This window comes from Hoplias malabaricus, chromosome 13 (genome assembly GCF_029633855.1).
Source record: "Hoplias malabaricus isolate fHopMal1 chromosome 13, fHopMal1.hap1, whole genome shotgun sequence".
NCBI classification, from domain to species: domain Eukaryota; kingdom Metazoa; phylum Chordata; class Actinopteri; order Characiformes; family Erythrinidae; genus Hoplias; species Hoplias malabaricus.
Window position 1 is genome coordinate 23060229 of NC_089812.1, and position 20942 is coordinate 23081170.

Consider the following 20942-nt stretch of genomic DNA (forward strand, 5'->3'; position numbering starts at 1 on the left):
TTAAATCTTCATCGTTTTTTTCAAGATATGACCGTGTAAACAGTCCTCAATAGACCTAATGTGCAAATTAACAAAGAAATCACTTCCACAGGATACACGTTTGTGTTTGTTGCTGAGGGCGAGAGTATCCAGTGGTCAGTAAAAGTGGGCGAGGGCAAATGGAAATCAGCATTGAAACTCAGATTCGGTTCGGTTCTAGAGAAACTCACAAGTGTACACAGTGTAGATGAATTGAACCAGACGTCCAGTGAGGGCGGTAAACATTTGGAGAAGTTGGTGGGTGGTGTTTAAACCCATCCTGGTGGACAGGGACGTGCAGGACGCTGTGATGGACACTCACTGATGAAGTTGAGATGTCCACTATTCATTTCCATATGGTTTTCAGGTCCCTGGTGCAGGTGGACAGGGTACTGATGAGACGTTTGAGTCCATTCACCAGCACCAGAGAGTGTGATCAGTCTCTTTACAATAATTTTGCTCACAGCCCAGACACTGGATTATGGAGAGATTTTAAAATATGGATAGAATTACCTTTTGAGAAGAGTGAAGAGTTGAGAGATTGCCGTCTCTTTCCCCCAGCCGCAGGGTCTCGGGGTCCTGGGTGGGATCCTCTGCTCAGGTCACAGTCTGTGAGGAGTGTGTGTTCTCCCTGAGTCTGTGTGGGTTTCCTCCAGGTGCTACACTTTGTGTGATTGACTGGATGAGCGTGTGAAACCGTCGAGAGCTGCATGCGCGAGTGACTGAACAAATGAATACTGGGTGTTAATTCTGACCTTCATCTGTTGTGAAGTATTTTATTAATACTCTGCATCCTTGATGGTAAATACTATGTTCAGACAAAAATCAATCCTCCTTAAAAAACATTGTTACAATACTTTTAATAATATACTGCAGTACATTTATTCATGCTGAACTGTGCTTGTGTGTTTTGGGAACGGTAAACGTCAAAGCACTTGGTAATGAAATGTGTAAGTCAATGCTTTTCCAGAGGGGTCAGTTCCACAAATCTGGAGATCTCTGTTTAGCCAGATAACTTAATCTCAAACCCAAACCTGTCCAATAGGAAAAGAGCTCAGAGACATTCCTATTGGTCAAACACTATTTGAGCTTAAGGTATCTAGATATCAGAGAGCCAGACCCCAGCTGCTTATGATCAAATTGTAAACTTTTATTTTTGGGGAAATATATCCACACCCACATTCCCAAATATTCCACAGACTCCAAGGAAAACCAAACCAGTCACCAGCACAATTTTTCCATAACAAACATGACTTTTCTGATTACAAACGTATTAAACAGAGGAAAAAAGGCCCCGTGATGGACAATGTGGTCAGAAGTCCAGTCCTGAGTGAAACCACTGAAGCGAACTGTGGAAATGTGTGCTTCACAGATGAAAACAGGAGACGTTTCCATGGTGATGGCATCCCAGACCATAAATCTTATCATTGAGAAACTGAAACATTATTGCTGCTTCATGGCGTTGAACATAAACCTTTAAAACCACTGCATGTAATCTCCATCTATTTTATAAAAGTGGTTATACAAACGCTTGGCACGAATCCTTTAATGAGAACATGGTCCAAACCCTGAGAGAGAGAAGCTTTAAAGGCACTTCCCAAACACTTCCTTTCAAAATTCTTCCATCTAATGCCCTCTATGAGGTGTAAACACAGTAATAGGGAGAGTTTGTTTAGGTGTGAAGTGGTCGATTGTACAGAAAATTGTGGACTCATGTCTTTCCAGTGGTGGTGATTGGAACCAGACGTCTTCAGCTCTCAATCACACACTCAGCATATTTCCCTTCAACCTTCCAGTGACTTCCAACATCCTACAGCACTTTATTTGGAGTGATGATGATAAAGATGGAAAACACCATCACAAAAATCACCCATACCCAGGCCTCCATCATAGCCCTTTCTCTACACTGGAGCATTTCACACTGAACCAAACTATCAGTGTTTACACCTCATCCAGCTTATTCTAAAGGAATTTGGAAACATTGTAGTTTTCATATAGTTTCATTTTTAAAAGAATATTTAACCAATTCTGACCCCAGTTCATTTTTATCCATTTCAGTTGTGTGTGTGTGTGTATATATACACTCACTTAATTACTCACTCACATACACACTCATACTCACGGCCCATTATCAACCACATACTCACCCACTCTTTCACTCTCACACACTCATTCAGTCATCTCTCCGCTGATTTGAAGCTCCACTGATAAGTGAGGGTTAGAAATGTTTTGTTCTCCTCAGATAACTCTGTTTCTTCTTAGAAAAGGGACAAATATGGGATATTAACAAAAGAACAAAAGAATAAAATTTTCACAAAATCCATGTGTACTCTAACGAACAAAATAAAATAGTTTAGATAAAAATTTCTGCTGCTCAAAAAACATCTCGCATCTCAAAAAGCGCTGTTGCCAAAAAAAAAATATATTTTTTAAAGTTTAAAGATTAATTAAACAGTACACTAAAGGAGCTATTAGTCATTTTCACCAGTGAGTCATCACCAACGGTTCTAAAATGACACCTAGTGGCCGGCTGTGTTAGAGGTTCTGTACTAAATACATTAAAAAAAAAACAAGTCCTCCGCCTGTGGGGGAGACAAACGGATTTTCATTGAAGTAGAAACAATAAAGGATCACTTTCATTGACAATTGACAATGTTTGTTGGTGAAAATAACTGACCTCCCCTTTAATCACCAAGACTTTAGTTTGGGATTATTTGCATTGTTGCTTAAATCTGAAATTTTCCACACCATGTAAAGGAGGAGTGGATATAAAGAAAATAATAATAATATAAAAGTGAAAAAACACATTTTCATTCCACAGTGAAAATATAAACACAAATACAGCCACAAACAAACAAGTGTAGATTTACAATGAAATAATGAAGCGTAACTATCAGACCAGGCTGGGACCTGTACAACTATACAGAATACAGCTTATGTTTACATACGTACAAAAATGCCCAATTCCGCAGGACTTAATACGACTTTGATGTGCTTTACGCTCGAGTGGCTGTGGAGGCTGTAAAGGATAAATACAGCGGGATGTTATCTGGTAGATATAAACAGCTCTCAGAGAGAGAGCTGCTGTAGCTGCATCCATGCGTCCAGCTCATTGAGTTTGGAGCGCAGCGCTGAGTCCAGATCCTGAGGAGCAACTTCGTGTTCGTCTCTGGACGAAGCCCAAACTCCACGCCGAGTCCTTCCCGCCCCACTGTTTCCTGTTCCTTTCCTCTGAGCCCCGCCCACTCCTGCTCCACCAACCAGAGGCTTCCTCGGCTTCCTGGCCACACCCAATTCTGGGAACTCCACAAACCTTTTCACTCGTTTCTGGCCAGTCAGGCACTCAGAGCCGTCCCGGCGGCTCAGGGGCACCTCGAAAATAGTCTCCAAGCGTCTGGGTAAAGAAACAATGACAGTCATAAAAACTACTGCTACAAAAGCATCTAAACTTTCTAGGTCAGCTGTAGTCTAAAGGTTAGAGAAGTGGGCTTAGATCCCCTTAGAGGAGTGACAATTGTTTTCTCCTCCCTCAAAATCCACAGCTGAAGTGCCCTCATTCTAAAAGTTATTGAGAACACAGCGCATAATCAGCTTAGGCTCATGTGCAGGTGCTCCAGACCATCGCATTTTATTTCAGACCTCCTATAAAGATTATATTATCACTATAATTCATACTCCCCCTCTTCTCCCTAGTGGAACACAGTTCTGTTTCTTAATGAACTGTCTGTGACCTGCTTTGAGCCAAACACCAGAGCAGCATTCTCCCCCTGTCTACACAGCCCTGTTCAGGAAGCCTGCTTTCAGCGCCTGTTCATATAAATGTTAACCCCGACCCCAGTGCAAAGCAGTGAGGAGCAAGGAGCAGAAGCTCTGGTTTTAGCCACTTTCGCACAGTTCTCCTTCTCTGTTTTTGCTCTATGCATTTAACCCAGTCTTTGCATTTTCACATAAACGTGGGTCCAGCGCCGTGATTGGACAGACTCATACAAGAGGGTAGGCCAATTCTAAAGTTTCTGCACTTGACGTCAAAAACAGGGCAGAATCAGAACGGTTCGTTTTATCCAATGTTTCCTGACTCAGGCAGTACACAGGAAATTGACTGCAGGTCTTGTGTCAGTGTGTGGGTTGGTGGACTCCAGATTCACATATTAATATTAAACCGTGAGATGTTATAAGTCCCCTTTAAAGTGAGGTCTAAGTAAAGAATGGTTAAAAGCACACTCACCCTTCAGGCGGCTTGTTGAAGTTCTTATTGGTGTAGATTTCTTCCACACTAAAGACCTTCTTCTTTACCCTGGAAACACAAACAATTTGTATACGTACAGATAAATATACACACACTGAATTAAGAGGCATGCAAACACAAACCTGATGGCTTTGGGGAGACCCATTGGTGTGAGGTTGTACTGTGGTTTGGGGAGTGTTTTTCGGATGCGGATGGAGGACACTTTCCTTCGCTCCACTTGCTTGTCACCAGCCTGAAATTATATTTTTTTAAAAGTTTTCATTGTGCACCTGTTTTTCTTTGTCCTCGTTCGACATGTCAGACTTGAATTCACAAATGCTTCTACATAAAAGTCTTGTGCCATTAATTGACAATGAGAACACTGCCTTTACCAAAGAACCATCATTACTAAGAGTGCAAATCTGCCCCTGAAAGAGAAGGCTGTACCTTTATCTCTGAATCTGACAAAGCCTTCTCCTCTGAGATTGATCTGGAGGAAAGCTCGAGAGAGAAGTTGGATCTCTCGTCCTCCTCACTCTCCCGCTGGACCTCATCCACCTCCAGAGGATCAGGCTCAAACACACTGGGGAAAGAGGGAAATTAGATTAGCCTAGCTGATTATCAGCTGATAAGAAAACCTCTGCCAGAACCCTGTAGTGTGACCTTGAAACTATATTAAATTAAGATAATACACTGGTGATCATAGTTTTATTTTTGGGTTTCCTTGGTCGCTTGCGTGCCCTTCTTGCCTGGGATTTACAAGGCATTCATAGCACTTTGTCTGAAGTGTTCCCCTGAAAAATTTCAGTATATAGCCCTCCCTTTTCGGCCCTATCCCTCTTTCTCAGCAAGAACTGAGACACCCCACCCCTAGGCAAAATGCAAGTGGTGAAATGGAATTCATTGTTACGCAAGCACAAAGAGTATCAAATTTAACTGGGGCGTTCCAGTACAGTACAGGTGTCTTGTCAGCGGAAAAAAGGGACCAAAAGCCAGACCACAGATTTTTAAAAACAGGCCTAGCCGTACCACAATGACCAGTGGGACAACGCCATTATTTTCCTTTATGAAATCAAATAAACATGCCAAATTTTAAAGTAAACATACAGTTAATGGTTTGGACACTCCTATGCAGGAAGGGTTTTAATGAATTTTCTACACCATATTTTGGTTTCTGATAATAAATTCATACACAGGCACTATGCCAACTAACTGTACATTAAATAAAGGAGGGAATGTAATAGATTACCTGCAGGGTGATGATATAGAGGCAGAGGAATGCTCAGGAGTGGGAGGGACACTGATGGAGAAAGCAGGATCGGCTGTGAGGGTCGGGGAAGTGGGGGATTTGTGGAGAGAGGGTGAGGGAGACTTTGTGAAACTACGTGGACTAGTAGAAGCAAGGCCAAAGTCATAATCTGTGTGCCCTTGGCTTGACTTCTTAGACAGGAAGGCCAGGGGACTGGATAAAAAACAAGAAACGAAGTCAGTGAGGGAACTTGCGTGTGAATATGAATACACATGGTTGGTAGCACTACTCCAACCAGTAGGGTGCACTTCTTTGCGAAGGCACAAGGGGGCAATCTCCCGTTCTATTTCCACACTACACACTGTGTGTCTGCGGGCTCTTTTGGATGGAGAGTGAGCATGATGAGGGTGTGTTGTTGTGTGACAGGGCTTTTTGGGTGGAGAAGGGGGGATCTGGAGGTCTTGCAAAGGCGCCAAAGGTTGGACATGGTCACTGTGCAAGAGGGATGGGATATCGGGACAGGAAAAGCTTCGCAGGAGGCGGTTTGAGCCGCTACCTGACGATGGTACAACAGGGGCAGCCTCTTCTGTTCGATTTTGAGCGTGCTCTTCATCGTCGTGATCATCTCTTGTCCTCGCCACAGATGTACACTTTCTCTTTTTCCTATTTATTTTGCTCAACTTCTTCTTGCCCTTTGCTTTACCCAACTGTCTGCAATCCTCATCACTTAAACTCTGAACCTTCAAGGGTACCAGTGTTGATTTGGGAATGTCCATCTCTTCAGCAAGAGTGCACACTTTCCCCATTCTTCTTGTTACTCTGCAGCTTTTGGCTAGTCTTCCTGCCTTCCATTCATCCAGAGAACCAGTCTGAACAGGCGGCAAGGTCAGATTTCCTTTTTCTTCTCCATCTGATTCAGCACCCACATGCAGAGTCAGGGACATAGACAGTCTTTGCTCTTCAACATTAAAAGCTTTTACTGATCTAGTTTCTATGCGCTTGCAAAGAACAAGAGGCCTTTTAGTAGCTGGCCCAGTTGAATCAACTCCATAAGTGTCCAGTTTGTAATTAACTTGACAACTATCATCCTTTCTTGCAACTTCTGTCTCTTCCTGATGTGTGCTGTTGCTTGACTCCTCAGGTTCTTGATACCCATCTTTTCCTGAAGATTCTCCAAGCTCTCCTTCACCCACATTCCCATCCAAATACTTATCAGCCTTCCTTTCTTTACATAGCATAATTTTACTGTTCTTGTTGTGCTGCATTGCGTTACGTGATCTAGAAGACCTTCCAAGACTTCCAAACCCTAAGGCTGTTGGCGTTCCACATTTGGCATCCCCCCTACTTTTGCTTCTAGACGCTCTCTCCTGGCCTATTTTCTCTCTCTCTGAGGAGTTGTAAGAGCTTGACTTTTGTGGGGAAAATCCCATTATCTCATTTTCTCTGGCATCACAAGTGCTGAGGGATGAGTTATCAGAGACCAGGACCTTCCTCTGTCTACCTATCTGAGGAGAGGTCATGCTCTGAGAAAGTCTTAAAAGAGTGACGGCTAGGGATTTTTCTTCATAATTTGCTTCTTTTTTGGTCCTCTTTGAACTTCTAGTTGCCTTCTTGACCAACTCGTATCTCACAGTTTCTATCTTAGGTGTGACTTTCCTTTTCTTTTCAGGTCCAGCTAGAGGAAGGTCTACCTCATCTTTGGACAAAGGATGTATCCATGTCTTATTGTTATGTTTATATTGTGTCAAATCATCCAACATATTTTCCCCCAGTGAAGATGTAAATGATTTACTGGCTGATTTCAAAGGAAACATTCGTTCAGATAATTTTCTAGGACATGTCCTGGTGGGCTTTGACAAACAGGAATCCTCAAGGTCTTTTCTATCTGCATCTGCAGACAAAGAGTGCGAACAAGAAGAGGTATCTGAACAAGCAGTTTCAACATGGGGCAAATTTAAGCCATAGTTATCAGCTGTGCCTGGTTTTGTAAATCGGGACTTTTCCTGAGATGAGTTAGAAGTGCTGCTTTGTCCCAAAGCTGGCATAACATCACAGTCTTTGATTTTGAAATCCTGTCTACTATGCAGTGCCAGTTGGACATTTACAGGCTCTACAACTTCACTGGACAGATCTCTAATGCTGGACTTTAAGGAAGCATCTTCCTCTGGGACGGACCGTGACAAACTCAGGACACTGCTTTCTGATCTGTTTGAAACCACAACTTTATTCTCATCAGAATCGCTAAGATCACTCAAGTTTTTGTTGAATCTCAGTCTCTGTACCACTGTGGGTTTTTCCTGAGGTATGTGTATTCTCGCTCTAGTTGGTGTGAACACCTTTGTATCTTTGCCATCACTTTCTCCATCAGCCTGTTCCACCTTAGTTGCCAATGATTTTCCAAGACTGGGATCACTCAGCTGTTCCCGTTGGTCTGGCAACACGTTAGAGACTGTGGAGTCGCTCTGTTTGAAAAGACGAACAGGGCTCATGACAATCTCAGTGAAGCTTGCCATCTTAGATTTGAAGGACTGTAAAAGGGGACCAATCACCCATCTTTTTGCTGGTGGAGGACTTTCTGGGCATTTTTTTTCTAAATCCACTGAACATTCCTCCTGAACGCCTGATGAATCATTTGAAATTGGTGAGTGTGAAGAAACTGAGGGAAACTCAATCTTCCGCTTCAAGCCCTTCGTACTCTTTTCTCTGCAATAAGATAAAGGCAGATGTTTAAAAATGTATATGTACAACAGATTCAAAATGAAGATCATATCTAGGATGAAGTACACATTCCTGCAGGAAATTTCTTATCCAGAAACGATTCATTAATTCATTATCATTATAACTTTTAAAAATGTAGAACTCACCTAGGCCACTGGTTTTGAACCTTATCATTGTCTTCATGGCTTTTCTAAAAATAAAAAATAAACATTAAACACTACACTTCACACGTCTAAGATTTCAGAAAGTACATTTAAAAAACTAATTATTAACCCTAGATGACTACATTTTATAGTATCATATTACTTCTCCAATTTTTACTTGCAATTTCAAAACAAACTGACTGATAGAAATGGTACAAAATTACCTGGAATTAATTTCCATTTTCTAGCTAAGAATGATTTAACATAGACTATACATTTTTGCATGCACTGAATGTGAAACTATTGTCAGGACTGTCCTATAACAGTCCCGTCTGTGTTTACGAATTATTCACTGGAGCGTGAAGGAGGATTAACAACAGTCAATTAAATCCAGACAAGAAAATCACACACAACACCCAAAGGCCACAATATTTAGGACAGACAGCCGACCCCCAGCTCTACAGTAATAATTCATAGGATTTCTGCCACGACAGATCAGTTTACTCTGCCGTACTTTGACAGACAGAGTCTGGACAAAAGGAGTGAAACCCGGTTATCTCAGCAATAACTCTCCACTTAATTATGGCCATTATAATCGCCTGGATTCCGACAGCCACCACTGACATATCAGCCCTCATTTGGAGGGCTGTCTATCATCTTAATAGCAATTTAATCAACATGGTGTGTTTATGAAATAAGAAAAGAAAAATTATTATAAATGGTGCTCTCTAGAGACATTTTCATACATCTTTTTTTAATGATTTTATGAGTTCTGCTGGAGGAGTTGTGTGTGTGATTGCGAACACCCACAACATGTCCCGGACTTTACATGGACTTTATCCTGCAAAATCCTTAGTAATCGGTCCAATAAAATCAGAGTCAGCACATGTGCAAATGAAGCCACTAATGTCCCTTAATTTCTCCTGCAAATGCTGCACAGGCAAAGCCCCATGCCTAAAGCACACTGAACATTTCCTGCTGCAAGAACATGCCCCACACAAAAAAAAAAAATCACCCTCCTTGTGCTGTATATGTAAAAGAACACTCCAGGTCATCTCCAGGCCTAATACTCAAGAATGTCATGTCATCGATGTTAAATGAAAAACACGTCTCCATGTTTGTGCATGTTTAGTTTACTACATCACTTGAACAGAGCAGCTGTCGCTCACACTGGGTAAAAATTTCATGATGAATTAACAAATAGAAAAGCTCCATTGAAAGTTAATAAGGTCCCCCCCCCCCAATCTTTAAAGTTTCTTTTTTGGAAATACATATTTTTTATTTCACAGTAACCATGTGAAAACAGCTTAGGAGTAAGGTTCCACACCACATGGGTTCTGTGTACTAATGTGATTATAAGTGTGTTTGTGTTTTTAAATTGCACTAAATATCACCATTATTAATATTAGTAGTACTATTAATTTAACAATTATAGGTCCCCTCACTACAGATGGGTCCTAATCAGAAATAGAGTTATTACCCAGCTGCCCCTCTCCTTCACAAAAAGGGAAGTGTTGATTTGATGCTGGTTTGTTGGTTTGGTGCTATCCTCAGCTTTGACACTTTCCATGCTCTGATCTTTTCCTTTGAGAAGCCGACCGCTTCTTCTGCGAGGAGACAACATTGCCACATCAACACGGCTGTGAAAAAGAAAAACGCACAGCTGTGGTTAATAAATATCACAGGATAAGTTAGAGATTTTAGTTCAATGGCACTGCTTCAGTACTTTCTAGGAATCAATAACGTTACATAACACAACACGGTGTGGCACGTTGCTCTTTCACCTTAACGTCAACAAAGAACCCTGCCCTTAAACAGAAGATCAGATCATACAGAACCAAACACCCCACCTGAGCAAAACAGAAGGGGGATAGACGGTTTGGGGCTGAGGTTCAGTGTGATGGACAACACACAGGACATTTTCCTCTGTGGATGTTACACTGTGAGGGATATGCTCTTGGGAAGAGGTCAGCATGACCTTGCCGTATCCCTCAATATGCATCCAACTGCAGTGAAAAGAGAAGAGATTTAATAAGAGTGAACTGAGTTGATTTTTAGAACAATGAATAGTCCTTAAATAAAAATAACCAACAGGAAATGTATTGTTTGATTTGTAAACTATATTTAAATATATATCAGCACACATTAACAAACATATTTAAACTGTCATTGCACAGCGGTACAATAAATTTTGGCCCCTGCATTTGAAGGAACACTAGGTAGTATTTTTGCTCCTGGTCTCTGTCGCTCCACAGTTGCTGAGTTTAATTATTTTTTACCACACTGCCTGGAAACCAAAAATGTTTTGGCTGATCAGTGAATAGAGATAAACTAAAAAAAAAAAAAAAAAAAACCTTTATGTAAACAAATATTCAAATACAAATGTTAGATACATTTTACTGATCCCCATGGAAATGTGTGCAAATATATGCAACGTGAAACATAACTATAGAAAGCAACAAAATTATTTTAGATATATAAGGTAAAGCAAGGCAATTTCTACAGCACCTTTCGTACACGACATAATTTAAAATAATTAAAAAGACAATTAGAACATGCAATTAAATTTGTTAAAGGTAATTTTACTAAGTCCTACGTTTTACGTGGTCACGGCAAATAGCGAAATATTGACTCTCTCCAAGCAAAAGACTTACTAATAATTCCTTAATTAATTCCTTAAAATTGCTCCTTAAAAAAATATAATTCCTTAAAATTGCTTACACAAAGAGCATAAATCAAACAAATTTAGTACAACGTAATATGTTTAATACTTAATAAACTGCATTGTTATACCCAAATACCTAGAACCTTCATTTATCTGGAATTATCTACAAACACGAATGTTAGCTAATGCTAATGGATAACGAAACTATATACAAATAAATAACTGCATTTAGGTTCATGCATTGGACAAAATGACAGACTAAAAGAATCAATGTAGAAGATGATGTGGTTCGGTGTAATAATATGTGCAATTAACCTTAGCTTTGTGGCACTTTTATTAACGCTCTTATGTGAACTCTGCATACCACCTTAAATGTTAGGCGCCAGAGTGTAACAGTTGCAGCATTTAAGGTGGAACTGAAAATTAGTATGTGAAGCCGGAGGAAAGGGAATAACTTCAGGTTCGTGCACTTTGGGTTTAATTTTAGGAACGGAAGGTTAAGGTAGTAGAAAATCAAATATCATACGTTTCCCTCTGTTTTTTTTTTTTTGACGAAATGGACATTGAATTAAACGTAACATAGCTCTAATCGTTGGAATTTACGGAGCTTCAGGAGCGTCCCAAACTGCTCCCTATAGACTATGTATCTAGCTCACTACGTCAGTTATGAAATCGTTTCTAGTCCTACATTATACATATAAAATGAGAAGAATTGTCGAAAAAAAAACGATTCATATTCATCCATGAAATTACTATGCATTTGGAGGACTGGAGACCTTTATTTAATGAGCGATGTACTGCACTACATAGTGAGTACATGAAAGAAGGTGAAATGGGACGTGGCCTGGCCGGTAAGCAATAGGAATATTTTAAAAACACGTTTATTTTATTGTCATTATTATTATTATTATTATTAATGTAGTTATAAGCTAGAAATTGTATTCATCGTAAAGAGATAGTCTTCTCTCTTTCTCAATGCACATACGAACCAATCTTCTGTGATAAAACGAAGTAAATAATCTCTTTAAGAGGACCAAATCTAAGAGAATAGACTCCATTATCGTTACAGACAAAACAGTTTAATTACTATACCCAATAGATTTAATAAACATAAAGGCCCATTTTAAAGAAGGGTGTACTCGTAGCATCAATATTACCCTCAGATTTAGGTTCAGAGAGTCCAAATATCCCATTTTTTCAAAGTTTAAACTGGCTATATTTGTAAATAAAAGTGGTTCTGCATTATGTAGCCGGTGAACACAAACTAAAACAAGAGCCACAAATTCTGAATATATTGTGTATAAACTTAATAGACTGCACACATACCCACAGCTTTAATACAGCATCCAGCTTTCCTTGAAACCCACCCTGGACTCGGTTTCGCAGTTTATTTTTTTAAATACTCCGCGTCGTTTGTTTGTATGACATTTCCACGCCGCCCAAGTTTCGCCATTTCAACCGAGTAGTAATGTATCGTTTTCGCACGAATCGGTACAAACATTCGAATCTTCTTTGTGAGCCGACTCATCCGGTGATCATTTAAACCCTTACAGACTCGTTTACGTTCATAGTAACACAAGTTGACTCGATTGGCGCCTAAGATGTATGAGGTATGAAAACCTGTCTGTTTGAATCCGCAATTCTGAGACTGTTTGGAAGACTAAACACCACCACACATGCGCACAAACGCACACACACACACACACAAGACAAAACACCACGAAGCATGCACACACATACTAACAGGACAAACCAACACACACAGACACCGAATACCATCACATAAACTAAACACAACCACACACTCTCTAAAAAATACTACCACCGCTCACGCTGCCAAGGTTAAACTGAATTGTCAATGGAGGGGACATATAACTTAATTAAGCATTCTCAGGGTACTGGGTGGGTCACTGCCTTTGATGTGTGTTGTGTGTTCTCCCTGTGTCTGTTTCGTCTGGGTGCTCTGAATTCCTCCCATAATCAGCTGTATCTGTCCACCAGTGTGAGAGTCTAAGACCCTCTGGACACCTCACAGACAATCGAACCCACAACCTCCAGGAGCTGTGTGACACTACCTGCTGCGCCACCGTGCCGCCCCCAAAAATATACTAAAAAGAAAAATGACGATCTGTTTAGGAGCCAAATGAGTCGACTCTCACTGGCGTATTTAATTAATTCAGTTGACTCAATAGAACAGGCCGTCGAGCGCGCTAACCAATCAGAGCCGCGCACGAAATAACAGACTCGATTAAGTCCCACCTCCTATGAATAGACCAATAGAATTGTACGCGCCTCCACGAGCTGACCTATGAGATTATAGTATGCATATTCTGTCGGGCAAGCAGCCAATGGCACCGCAGCAGTTCTCCCCGCCCACGTCTGTCCCTGAGTGAACTCGACGCGGCGATGATAAATGTTTACAAAAACATTCTCCTCACAGATATCAGCCATAACATTAAAAGCAGCTCATTCTTTCTATGCTTACCGTCTACATTCTCAGCTCCACTGAACTTACACAGGCACTCTGTAATTTTACAATTATAGATTGTAGTCCATCTGTTGCTATGCATACTTTGTTAGCCTTCTTTGTAGACATAGACACGTCTGGCTCCACGTTTCTCTACAACAACTACAAGCCTCTGTTTACAGCTTACAAATGGCATGAAATAAGACTTTTGTAAAATCTGTGGAATTATCTGTTCATGTACAGTACATTGTCTCTGTGCTTCACACAGATTCCCAGTCACAGCACACGAAAACCAGAACCTGAAGATACACTGAAGATCAGAACTTGGATAAGAGACCTCCTACTCCTCCTGGGAAAGCTTGGGTGGCTGCTGAAAGAGTGCTGTACCTGTGGTCAGTGTGGATCCCAATGCCTGGATGCAGTGACAGGGACACTAAACTGAATAAACAGCGCTGTCCTTCGATGACACATAAAACTGAGGTCCCCTCTAAAGTCATTAAAGACCTCTGGGCATTTCCAGGTGTGACTCTGATTTCTGCCTAAATCTGCCCCATGGTTACTCTCTTTGTCCTCCTGACCATCACTATCTTAATTAAACCGGCTCAGCCCTTCCCTCTCACCTCCTCTCTACCTAATATCTGGCGTGTGGTGAGGGGCATTGAGCAGATATGCTGCTGGAGCATCATCCAAGTGGAAGCTGCACATTGGTGGTGCTTCAGGCTACCCCTTAATGCCCCTAAAACGTCCTTACATTCATTCAAATTGTTATTTGTTTGTTACTGTCTTAAAATATGAAAAAGTCACTGATTTGGTGAGTCACCAATATCTTTATTTTAAAACAGGTCCATGGTCAGGTATTAAACATTCACACAAGAGAACACACACTTAGTCAGGGTTTCCATTAAACACAGACTTCAGAGAAACACTGAACAAATGCTTATTATGTAAAAGCTCTCATATGGAATCGGATTTGTTCCAAAATATAAAACATCAACCAAATTATTTAAACATCAAACACAAATTTATAACATGCAAACAATGAAGTGTAATCATGTTTCTGAGCAGACAGACTGTAACTCACTTTGGGTGATGTGAGAAACATGATCACATTATTTGTTTGGAAATTACAAGCTGAGACATTTCATTTGCTTCAGTGATTTATTTCTCTCTGAAATTATTTTTTTTTTGATGTTTAAAATTGAGATTTTCTTGGCACAAATTGGATTCCATTCTCTCACAGCTGACAGACATGAAAAATGAAGGTTTCAAAAGGGTAGGTTTGGATCACGTATAAAGTTCGAAATCCAGTCTTCTGGAGTTGTAGAATTGTGCTCCCTCCTGATCGAGCCGCCTGCAGTAAACACCATCCTTAAAGTATCCCTGGTCCACCCAGTCCTGTAGAAACAGACAGAAACATCAGCTAAATCTGATCAAATGTACCTGACTGGAATCGGCTCCTAACACCATCGTAATTCTCTAATCCTAGTTTAAGTTGCATCTTAAGTAAAATAATAGCCAGCTGCTGAATGAGGGGATTATCTCCTGAACGTGTGTGAATGAATTCACAAGACGGTCAGACATTTAGAGGCTCTTAAATTCTCCAAATGTGTGTTATCTCGAACAACGGGACACATCTTGTCGTTCATTTAAATATATAAAAGCAAGTGAGTGTTTCAGTGTTGAATTTCTCCAGCAGGGGGCTCTAGGAGTACAGTAAACCACTCCTATGTGCATCATTTCAATAGAAGAAACAGCTACAACTTTTAAAAACGTTTGTGTTACTCAGTATCTTTGGAGTAAAATAAACAAAGTCCCATGTATCATCTCTATGAATATGTTTTCACAGTTCTAAAAGACTCTGACCTGCATCTGCTGGCTACTGAAGGGTCCATAGATCTCAGAGTTGTCCTTGTTCTCCCATTTATACTCCCACATCACCTCATCATTCACTGAAGAGAAAGAACACAAAATAAAGTTTTTTTTGACATGTTTCTTTTTCAGTTTATAGTGTTCAGAAATGAATAGGTTCCTGTGATGTGCTTCTCTGTGACTGACACAAAGCTTGAAGATCAGAGGTAGAAGAAACCTGATAATGTTCTTGGTTTGAAGCAGCAATGAAGTTTGGCTTAAACAATTTCAAAGTGAAGCTGGAATTTGAAAGAGTGCAGTGTAGATTGCAAGTATAGATTTGCATTGTGATTATTTTCTACAAATTAAGGTCCAGATCTGGTTTTGTGTTTTGCTGAGAGTGGTTGTGATGTCACAAATGATTGGGTCCTTCACCAGCTGTGTTATTATTGTGATTGATTTCCAAATTTAAAACATGTCAATACAACACTGTTGTTGATGTAGACACGAATAAATAATGTAGCTCTTGCGATCTGAAAATCACTACAACACACTCTCTCTCCTTTCACCTCTGCTCTTATCTTCTGTCTCCTTCTCCACTCTGTGTTTCTCGTCAAACTCATCTGCGAACATGTCCAGCTCGTCCTCCTCCTTCTCTCCTCGTTTCTCCGTGGACGCTCCTGGCTGCATGCTCTTGAGTTTGTACGCCAGCTTCTCATAGGTCTGCTGGTAGATTTCGTATTCCCCCACGCCCACCAGTCTGTCCGCCAGCCCTGTGAGTTTCTCCAGCTTCTCAGGGTCTCTGTTGCTCATCTCTTCTTTCTCCTTCTCGTCCTCTGCTCCGTCTCTCAGCCGGCCTTTCTTTTTCCTCCCCCCGAGCCCACCAAGCCTGCGGAGAGCAGCTGAGACGGTTTCTCCGGGTTGCAGCAGGTTCACCACGGCTTCCAAGAGCTGATAGAGACTGAGACTGGCCAAAGGATCTTCCTCTGGCTCCTTTTCTTCCTCCTCTTCCTCCTCTTCCCCCTCTCCCTGCTGCTCCTCCCTCTGTCTCTCCTCATCCGCCTCGTCCTCGTCTCCTGCTCTCCGTCGCCGTTTAGCCGAGAGACCCTTCTTTTTCTTCTTCACTGGCTGCTCTTTGATTTTCACCTGAAGAGAAACACAAATTTAGAACCTGAACTGATTCAAATACTCTTAAAAAAAAAGGTACACACAGGGTAAATGTGTGGGTTTCCCCAGGACCCTGGAGCTGTGTAAGAGGGTGCTTTTCCACCGCATTCCCAAGCGACACGTCACGGCTCGGCTTAAAGCTTGTCGCTTTTCCACTGGAATGGACGCAAAACCCTGTCTCTAACAGGAATCACGAAAATGGCAGCAGCAAAATTAGGCACTGTTTACTCATCGTGTATTCACGTGTTGTTGCCGCTTTTTGGACTAAACACGGCTCCGCGCCCCAGTTCTTACAGATCAGATTTACTTGTTGCACCCTTCGGCTTTCACTGGAAATTTTGTCGGCCATCAGCCCAAGGAGCATATAAACCTCTTCAAATCACCTCGAGGTAAAGTTACGAGCTGCCACTCTGAGTCCGATAAAAATAAAAAAGCTACTGTAACTTTAGAGATTTTACAAGCGGCGGTTTGTGCTGGATGTGAATGAGCTCTGCATTTTGTCTTGATTGACATGGCACTGGTCAATCAGTGCTCTGCAGGGTTTACACGTTATCATTTAGTACGTACTCTGCACGATTGGAACCCGGAGTGAGCAGGGACTTAAAACCTACCCAGTTCCAGGTACCAGATTTGACCAGTGGAAAAGCAAAGGAGCCGTGCCGAGTCGAGAAGAGTCGTGTAGGTTCCATGCAGTGGAAAAGCACCAACACCTGCATCTCTAATCGAACTGTAATGTGTAAACACAAAATCACTGTAAGTTGTCCAGTGCAGAGCCGAACAGTTCTGAGCAGAGTGTTTAAGTTTCAGAAGTGTTACACATGGACCCAGTTCAGTGTGGACCGCTTACACACTGTGTTCTCCAGTACTGTTAGCCAAGTACTGAGAGCTGTGGAACCGTTCCTAGGGTGGGCTTAATATCACAGGGACCTGCTGACTGATTCTCTCCTAAGATCAGAAGCTGTAAGTTGATGAATCCTAATCAATGTTGAACAGTAGGAAGCGGATATGGTACTGTTCAGCCCTGCAGTGGAACAGAGGATTTCATTTCTCCTTCTAAACTATTGTCAGTTTTCTTTGAGCCTCCTGAGAAGTCTTACCCAGTCGATATTGTCCAGCCAGTTGTCCCTGATTTCTTTTTCCTTTTTGATGAAGTAGTTTCCCTCTGAGTCAAAGTGGCCCTCCTCCATTTCTTCGTTCAGGTTAAAGGGAGTGATGGGGACACCTTCATCACAGTCAATCGTCGCCATTTCCTGACCTAAAAAACAGGGACATCATCAGACCAGACACTGTCATCACACCATTCTCACAAAGCGATTTGCCTGCCACTCCTGGTGTGTGTGTTTGTGTGTGTGTGTGTGTGCGTGCCAAGAATATATCACATTGTGGAGACCAAGTCCTGTTCACACAAACACCGTTGTTGGGACTTGTCTTGTAGTCCTTCAATGTAAAGTGTTTCAAGTTTAGGGTTGAATCTCCACAAAAATGAATAAACGCATATTGGCACTTTTCCACTGCATGGTTCCTACTCTATTCAGCTTTTCTGAACAGCTTTTAAAATTATGCTGTGCTTTTTGAAGACGTTCAAATGCTCCCTGGATGGGTGGCCAACAAAATAATCCAGCGATTGTGTGTGTTCAAGCATTCCATTTAATAGTGGTTACACACTGTGTCCGAAGTAGGACCTAAGTAGCTGTACTCACTCATTACAAGAGGGGGCTACACTGTGACACACACAGTGTAGGACTCAGTTGAATATAAACACGCAGAGATAACACACTTCCCCTTCATGTACCTTCAACATCGTCGCTGGCGAGTATGTTGTATTTGCCATTGTCGTCTCTGTCCTCTCCCTCGTCTTCCTCATCACTGTCCAGAGAGTGTTTCTCCTTAAACCTGGAGCCTGGGCCACTCACTACATCGTACATCTACAGAAACACACACACACACACAGATAAATCAGTATACAGCACTTCAGGCTGGTCAGGACCCTCACAAGACCACAGCAGATCAGGTATGATTTGGGTGGTGGATCATTCTCAGAGCTGCAGTAACACTGACGTGGGTGTGGTATGTTAGTGTGTGTTGTGCTGGTACGAGTGGATCAGACATAGCAGTGCTGCTGGAGTTTCAAAACCCCCCAGTGTCACTGCTGGACTGAGAGTAGTCCACCAAATAAAACCATCCAGTTGACAGCGTCCCGTGTCCTATATGGACGGTGAAGTTGATAAAAAAATGTGTAAGTTGTAAAGACACAGTAAAACGAGTTAAATTATAATTCACCTTCTTCTGTGGGACATCATCTTCCAAATTAATTTCCCCTTCTCCATCTTCAAATGTCACTTTTCTTTTAGACATTCTGAAATACAGATATTGAATGTTATTTGACCATTATGTATAACACCCACCAAAGCATTTGTCTTTTTTCTTGATTTACTGTCCTTTATTTTATCCTTATGTGGATCTGAAGTTGTCTTCTTTTGTATCATACTTGTTTTTACATGTTTAATTTCTGGCAGATTACAGAGACTAAACAGAGGCAGAACAAACAAACATTGTTATTTTTCTTATTATTTACAGTAAATATGTATAAATTACATGGGAAATAAGTAAAAAGAGGAGCTGAAAATACTCAATTTAAAATTGTACAATAGTGTGGAAAAGTAATGTAACCTGGCCATTAACTGCACTTTTATAGATTTACTGTTTATTATGGCAATGTGCAATACTCTTGTCTTTTTCGCTTTTCTATTATTTTTGGGACAAATTTTTGGTCAGTACCTCGTCCTGCAGTTTTCTAGATATCAACATCATACCACCTCCAGATTATGATGCATGCTTGTATACAAATTTTGATTGGCCGTATGGCTATTGCATAGTTACTGATAGTTTTTACCTAATTTTCCCCATAAGACTAAATGGGGTCTGTGAATAAAGATTTATGAAAAGTTATATTACAATTATCCAAATACACTAGCAACACCTGACCAAACACAGGGGCTAGGCGAGAGCGTAGAAACTACTTGGGAACATAGCAAAAATCTTGGACACCTTATCAGTTGTGCAAACGTGTTTTCCTCAAGAACTGCAATTTTCTTGTTCAGTATTTTTAACTCAATGGAAATTAATGTTATACATATTAATATAACAACAACAATAATAACAATAATAATATAATTTGACCAGTATGTATATAGTTCAAATACCAGAAATGATTCAATATAAAAAGTTCTTCAATCTGTACTGTTTTTTGATTGAGCCAATCTAAAGAGAGCTAATTTCCATTTAAGATACAGTCTTAGATAAGAATCAAGAGTAACCAAAATATAGTCTGTATAAGGGATTAGGAAAGACTGGAAAATAGTTATTACAAAGGGAACCATGATTGTTTTAATTATTAAAACCTCACAAATACATGACATGTGTAGGACATGGGACTTTTACATTATTTATTAATTATTCAAATACTCAAATGAGAATGCACATAAACTTCAGGTACAAGTAGTCAGAAACATTTATTTTAAAAGGGAAAGCTTCTGAAGGAGTCACGTAAAAACCACGGGATTAAATAAGTCTGGCTTAACTTTTAAACGAAGCTAAAAAAAGGCTGATATTACTAATATTTTGGAGTATACAAAATAAAAGTCCGTGCTAAATCTAATAGCACACTATGCTAAGCTACGTTACTGAATGGCCTTTTCGAGCAGTTCTAGCCTTTATTTATTCTTACAAACAGATTTTAATCATCGGGTACATCTTATAAAATGTAGGGACTCCACAAAAATAAAAATTAAACAGAATTCCGTTTCTGTGAGGCAGTAAATTGATTGTTTACCTCTACAATCCTGCTGCTGCTTTTTCCCTCTGCGCCATTCAACTGTTCAACACGCCTCCTTCAACAGAGTGAGAGACACACCGAGCGCCCTCTGCTGGACACGCACCCACCAGCCAAAACAATACAAACACCCTGTACAAGAGCACTGAGTTACAGACTGTCGTCCATATGTTGCTCTGCATAGTTTATTAGCCACCTTTCATGGTCAAGACCCTCAAAGTGCAGGTAAGATGTGGGTGGTGAATCATTCAGCGCTGCAGTAACACTAACGTGGTTCTGGTGTGTTAGTGTGTGTTGTACTGGTATGAGTGGATCAGACACAGCAGTGCTCCTGGAGTTTTAACCCTGTGTCCACTGTCCACTCCTACCTTAGACTCTCCTACCTTGTTGGTCCATCTTGTAGATGTAAGACAGTAGCTCATGACCACCACAGTTTGTGTTGTTCATCCTCTAGTCCTTCACCAGTGGACACAGGACACTGATGGCTGTGTATTGTTTGGTTGGTGGGCTGTTGTCAGTCCATTGGCACATATTGGAAAAGTTAGTCACTGTCATCAACAAGGGCACACTGCAGTACAGCCAATTAGATAATAACTCTGGTGCAAAACAG

General features: G+C 40.9%; 2 protein-coding genes across 2 annotated transcripts; both read right to left on the reverse strand.

The window, feature by feature from the left end:
* Window positions 1-404: 404 nt before the first annotated feature.
* On the reverse strand, window positions 405-13140 carry prr14 (proline rich 14). Its single transcript, XM_066641827.1, has 9 exons — window positions 13094-13140; window positions 10204-10359; window positions 9834-9993; window positions 8357-8400; window positions 5493-8195; window positions 4691-4826; window positions 4387-4496; window positions 4244-4312; window positions 405-3412 (listed from the first exon to the last, which is right to left on the reverse strand). The coding sequence occupies exons 2-9, from the start codon at window positions 10353-10355 to the stop codon at window positions 3088-3090; spliced, it is 3699 nt and encodes a 1232-aa protein (XP_066497924.1). The 5' UTR covers window positions 10356-10359; window positions 13094-13140; the 3' UTR covers window positions 405-3087.
* Window positions 13141-14301: 1161 nt separating this feature from the next.
* cd2bp2 (CD2 (cytoplasmic tail) binding protein 2) lies at window positions 14302-20447 on the reverse strand. Its single transcript, XM_066642381.1, has 7 exons — window positions 20333-20447; window positions 18781-18856; window positions 18293-18425; window positions 17598-17755; window positions 15903-16479; window positions 15349-15434; window positions 14302-14880 (listed from the first exon to the last, which is right to left on the reverse strand). The coding sequence occupies exons 2-7, from the start codon at window positions 18853-18855 to the stop codon at window positions 14770-14772; spliced, it is 1140 nt and encodes a 379-aa protein (XP_066498478.1). The 5' UTR covers window position 18856; window positions 20333-20447; the 3' UTR covers window positions 14302-14769.
* Window positions 20448-20942: the final 495 nt, after the last annotated feature.

What these genes read in the sequence shown, in the direction of transcription:
- prr14 (XM_066641827.1), bottom strand. Translation starts at nt 10,355, where the DNA reads ATGCATATTGAGGGATACGGCAAGGTCATGCTGACCTCTTCCCAAGAG. An exon ending in GTTCAAAACCAGTGGCCTAG is followed by an intron (nt 8,196 to 8,356) that starts GTGAGTTCTACA and finishes ATCTTATTGCAG; the next exon opens with AGAAAAGAGTACGAAGGGCT. An exon ending in TCTATATCATCACCCTGCAG is followed by an intron (nt 4,827 to 5,492) that starts GTAATCTATTAC and finishes CTCTTTCCCCAG; the next exon opens with TGTGTTTGAGCCTGATCCTC.
- cd2bp2 (XM_066642381.1), bottom strand. Translation starts at nt 18,855, where the DNA reads ATGTCTAAAAGAAAAGTGACATTTGAAGATGGAGAAGGGGAAATTAAT. An exon ending in ATGATGTCCCACAGAAGAAG is followed by an intron (nt 18,426 to 18,780) that starts GTGAATTATAAT and finishes GTGTTTCTGTAG; the next exon opens with ATGTACGATGTAGTGAGTGG. An exon ending in GGCTGGACAATATCGACTGG is followed by an intron (nt 16,480 to 17,597) that starts GTAAGACTTCTC and finishes GTTTCTCTTCAG; the next exon opens with GTGAAAATCAAAGAGCAGCC.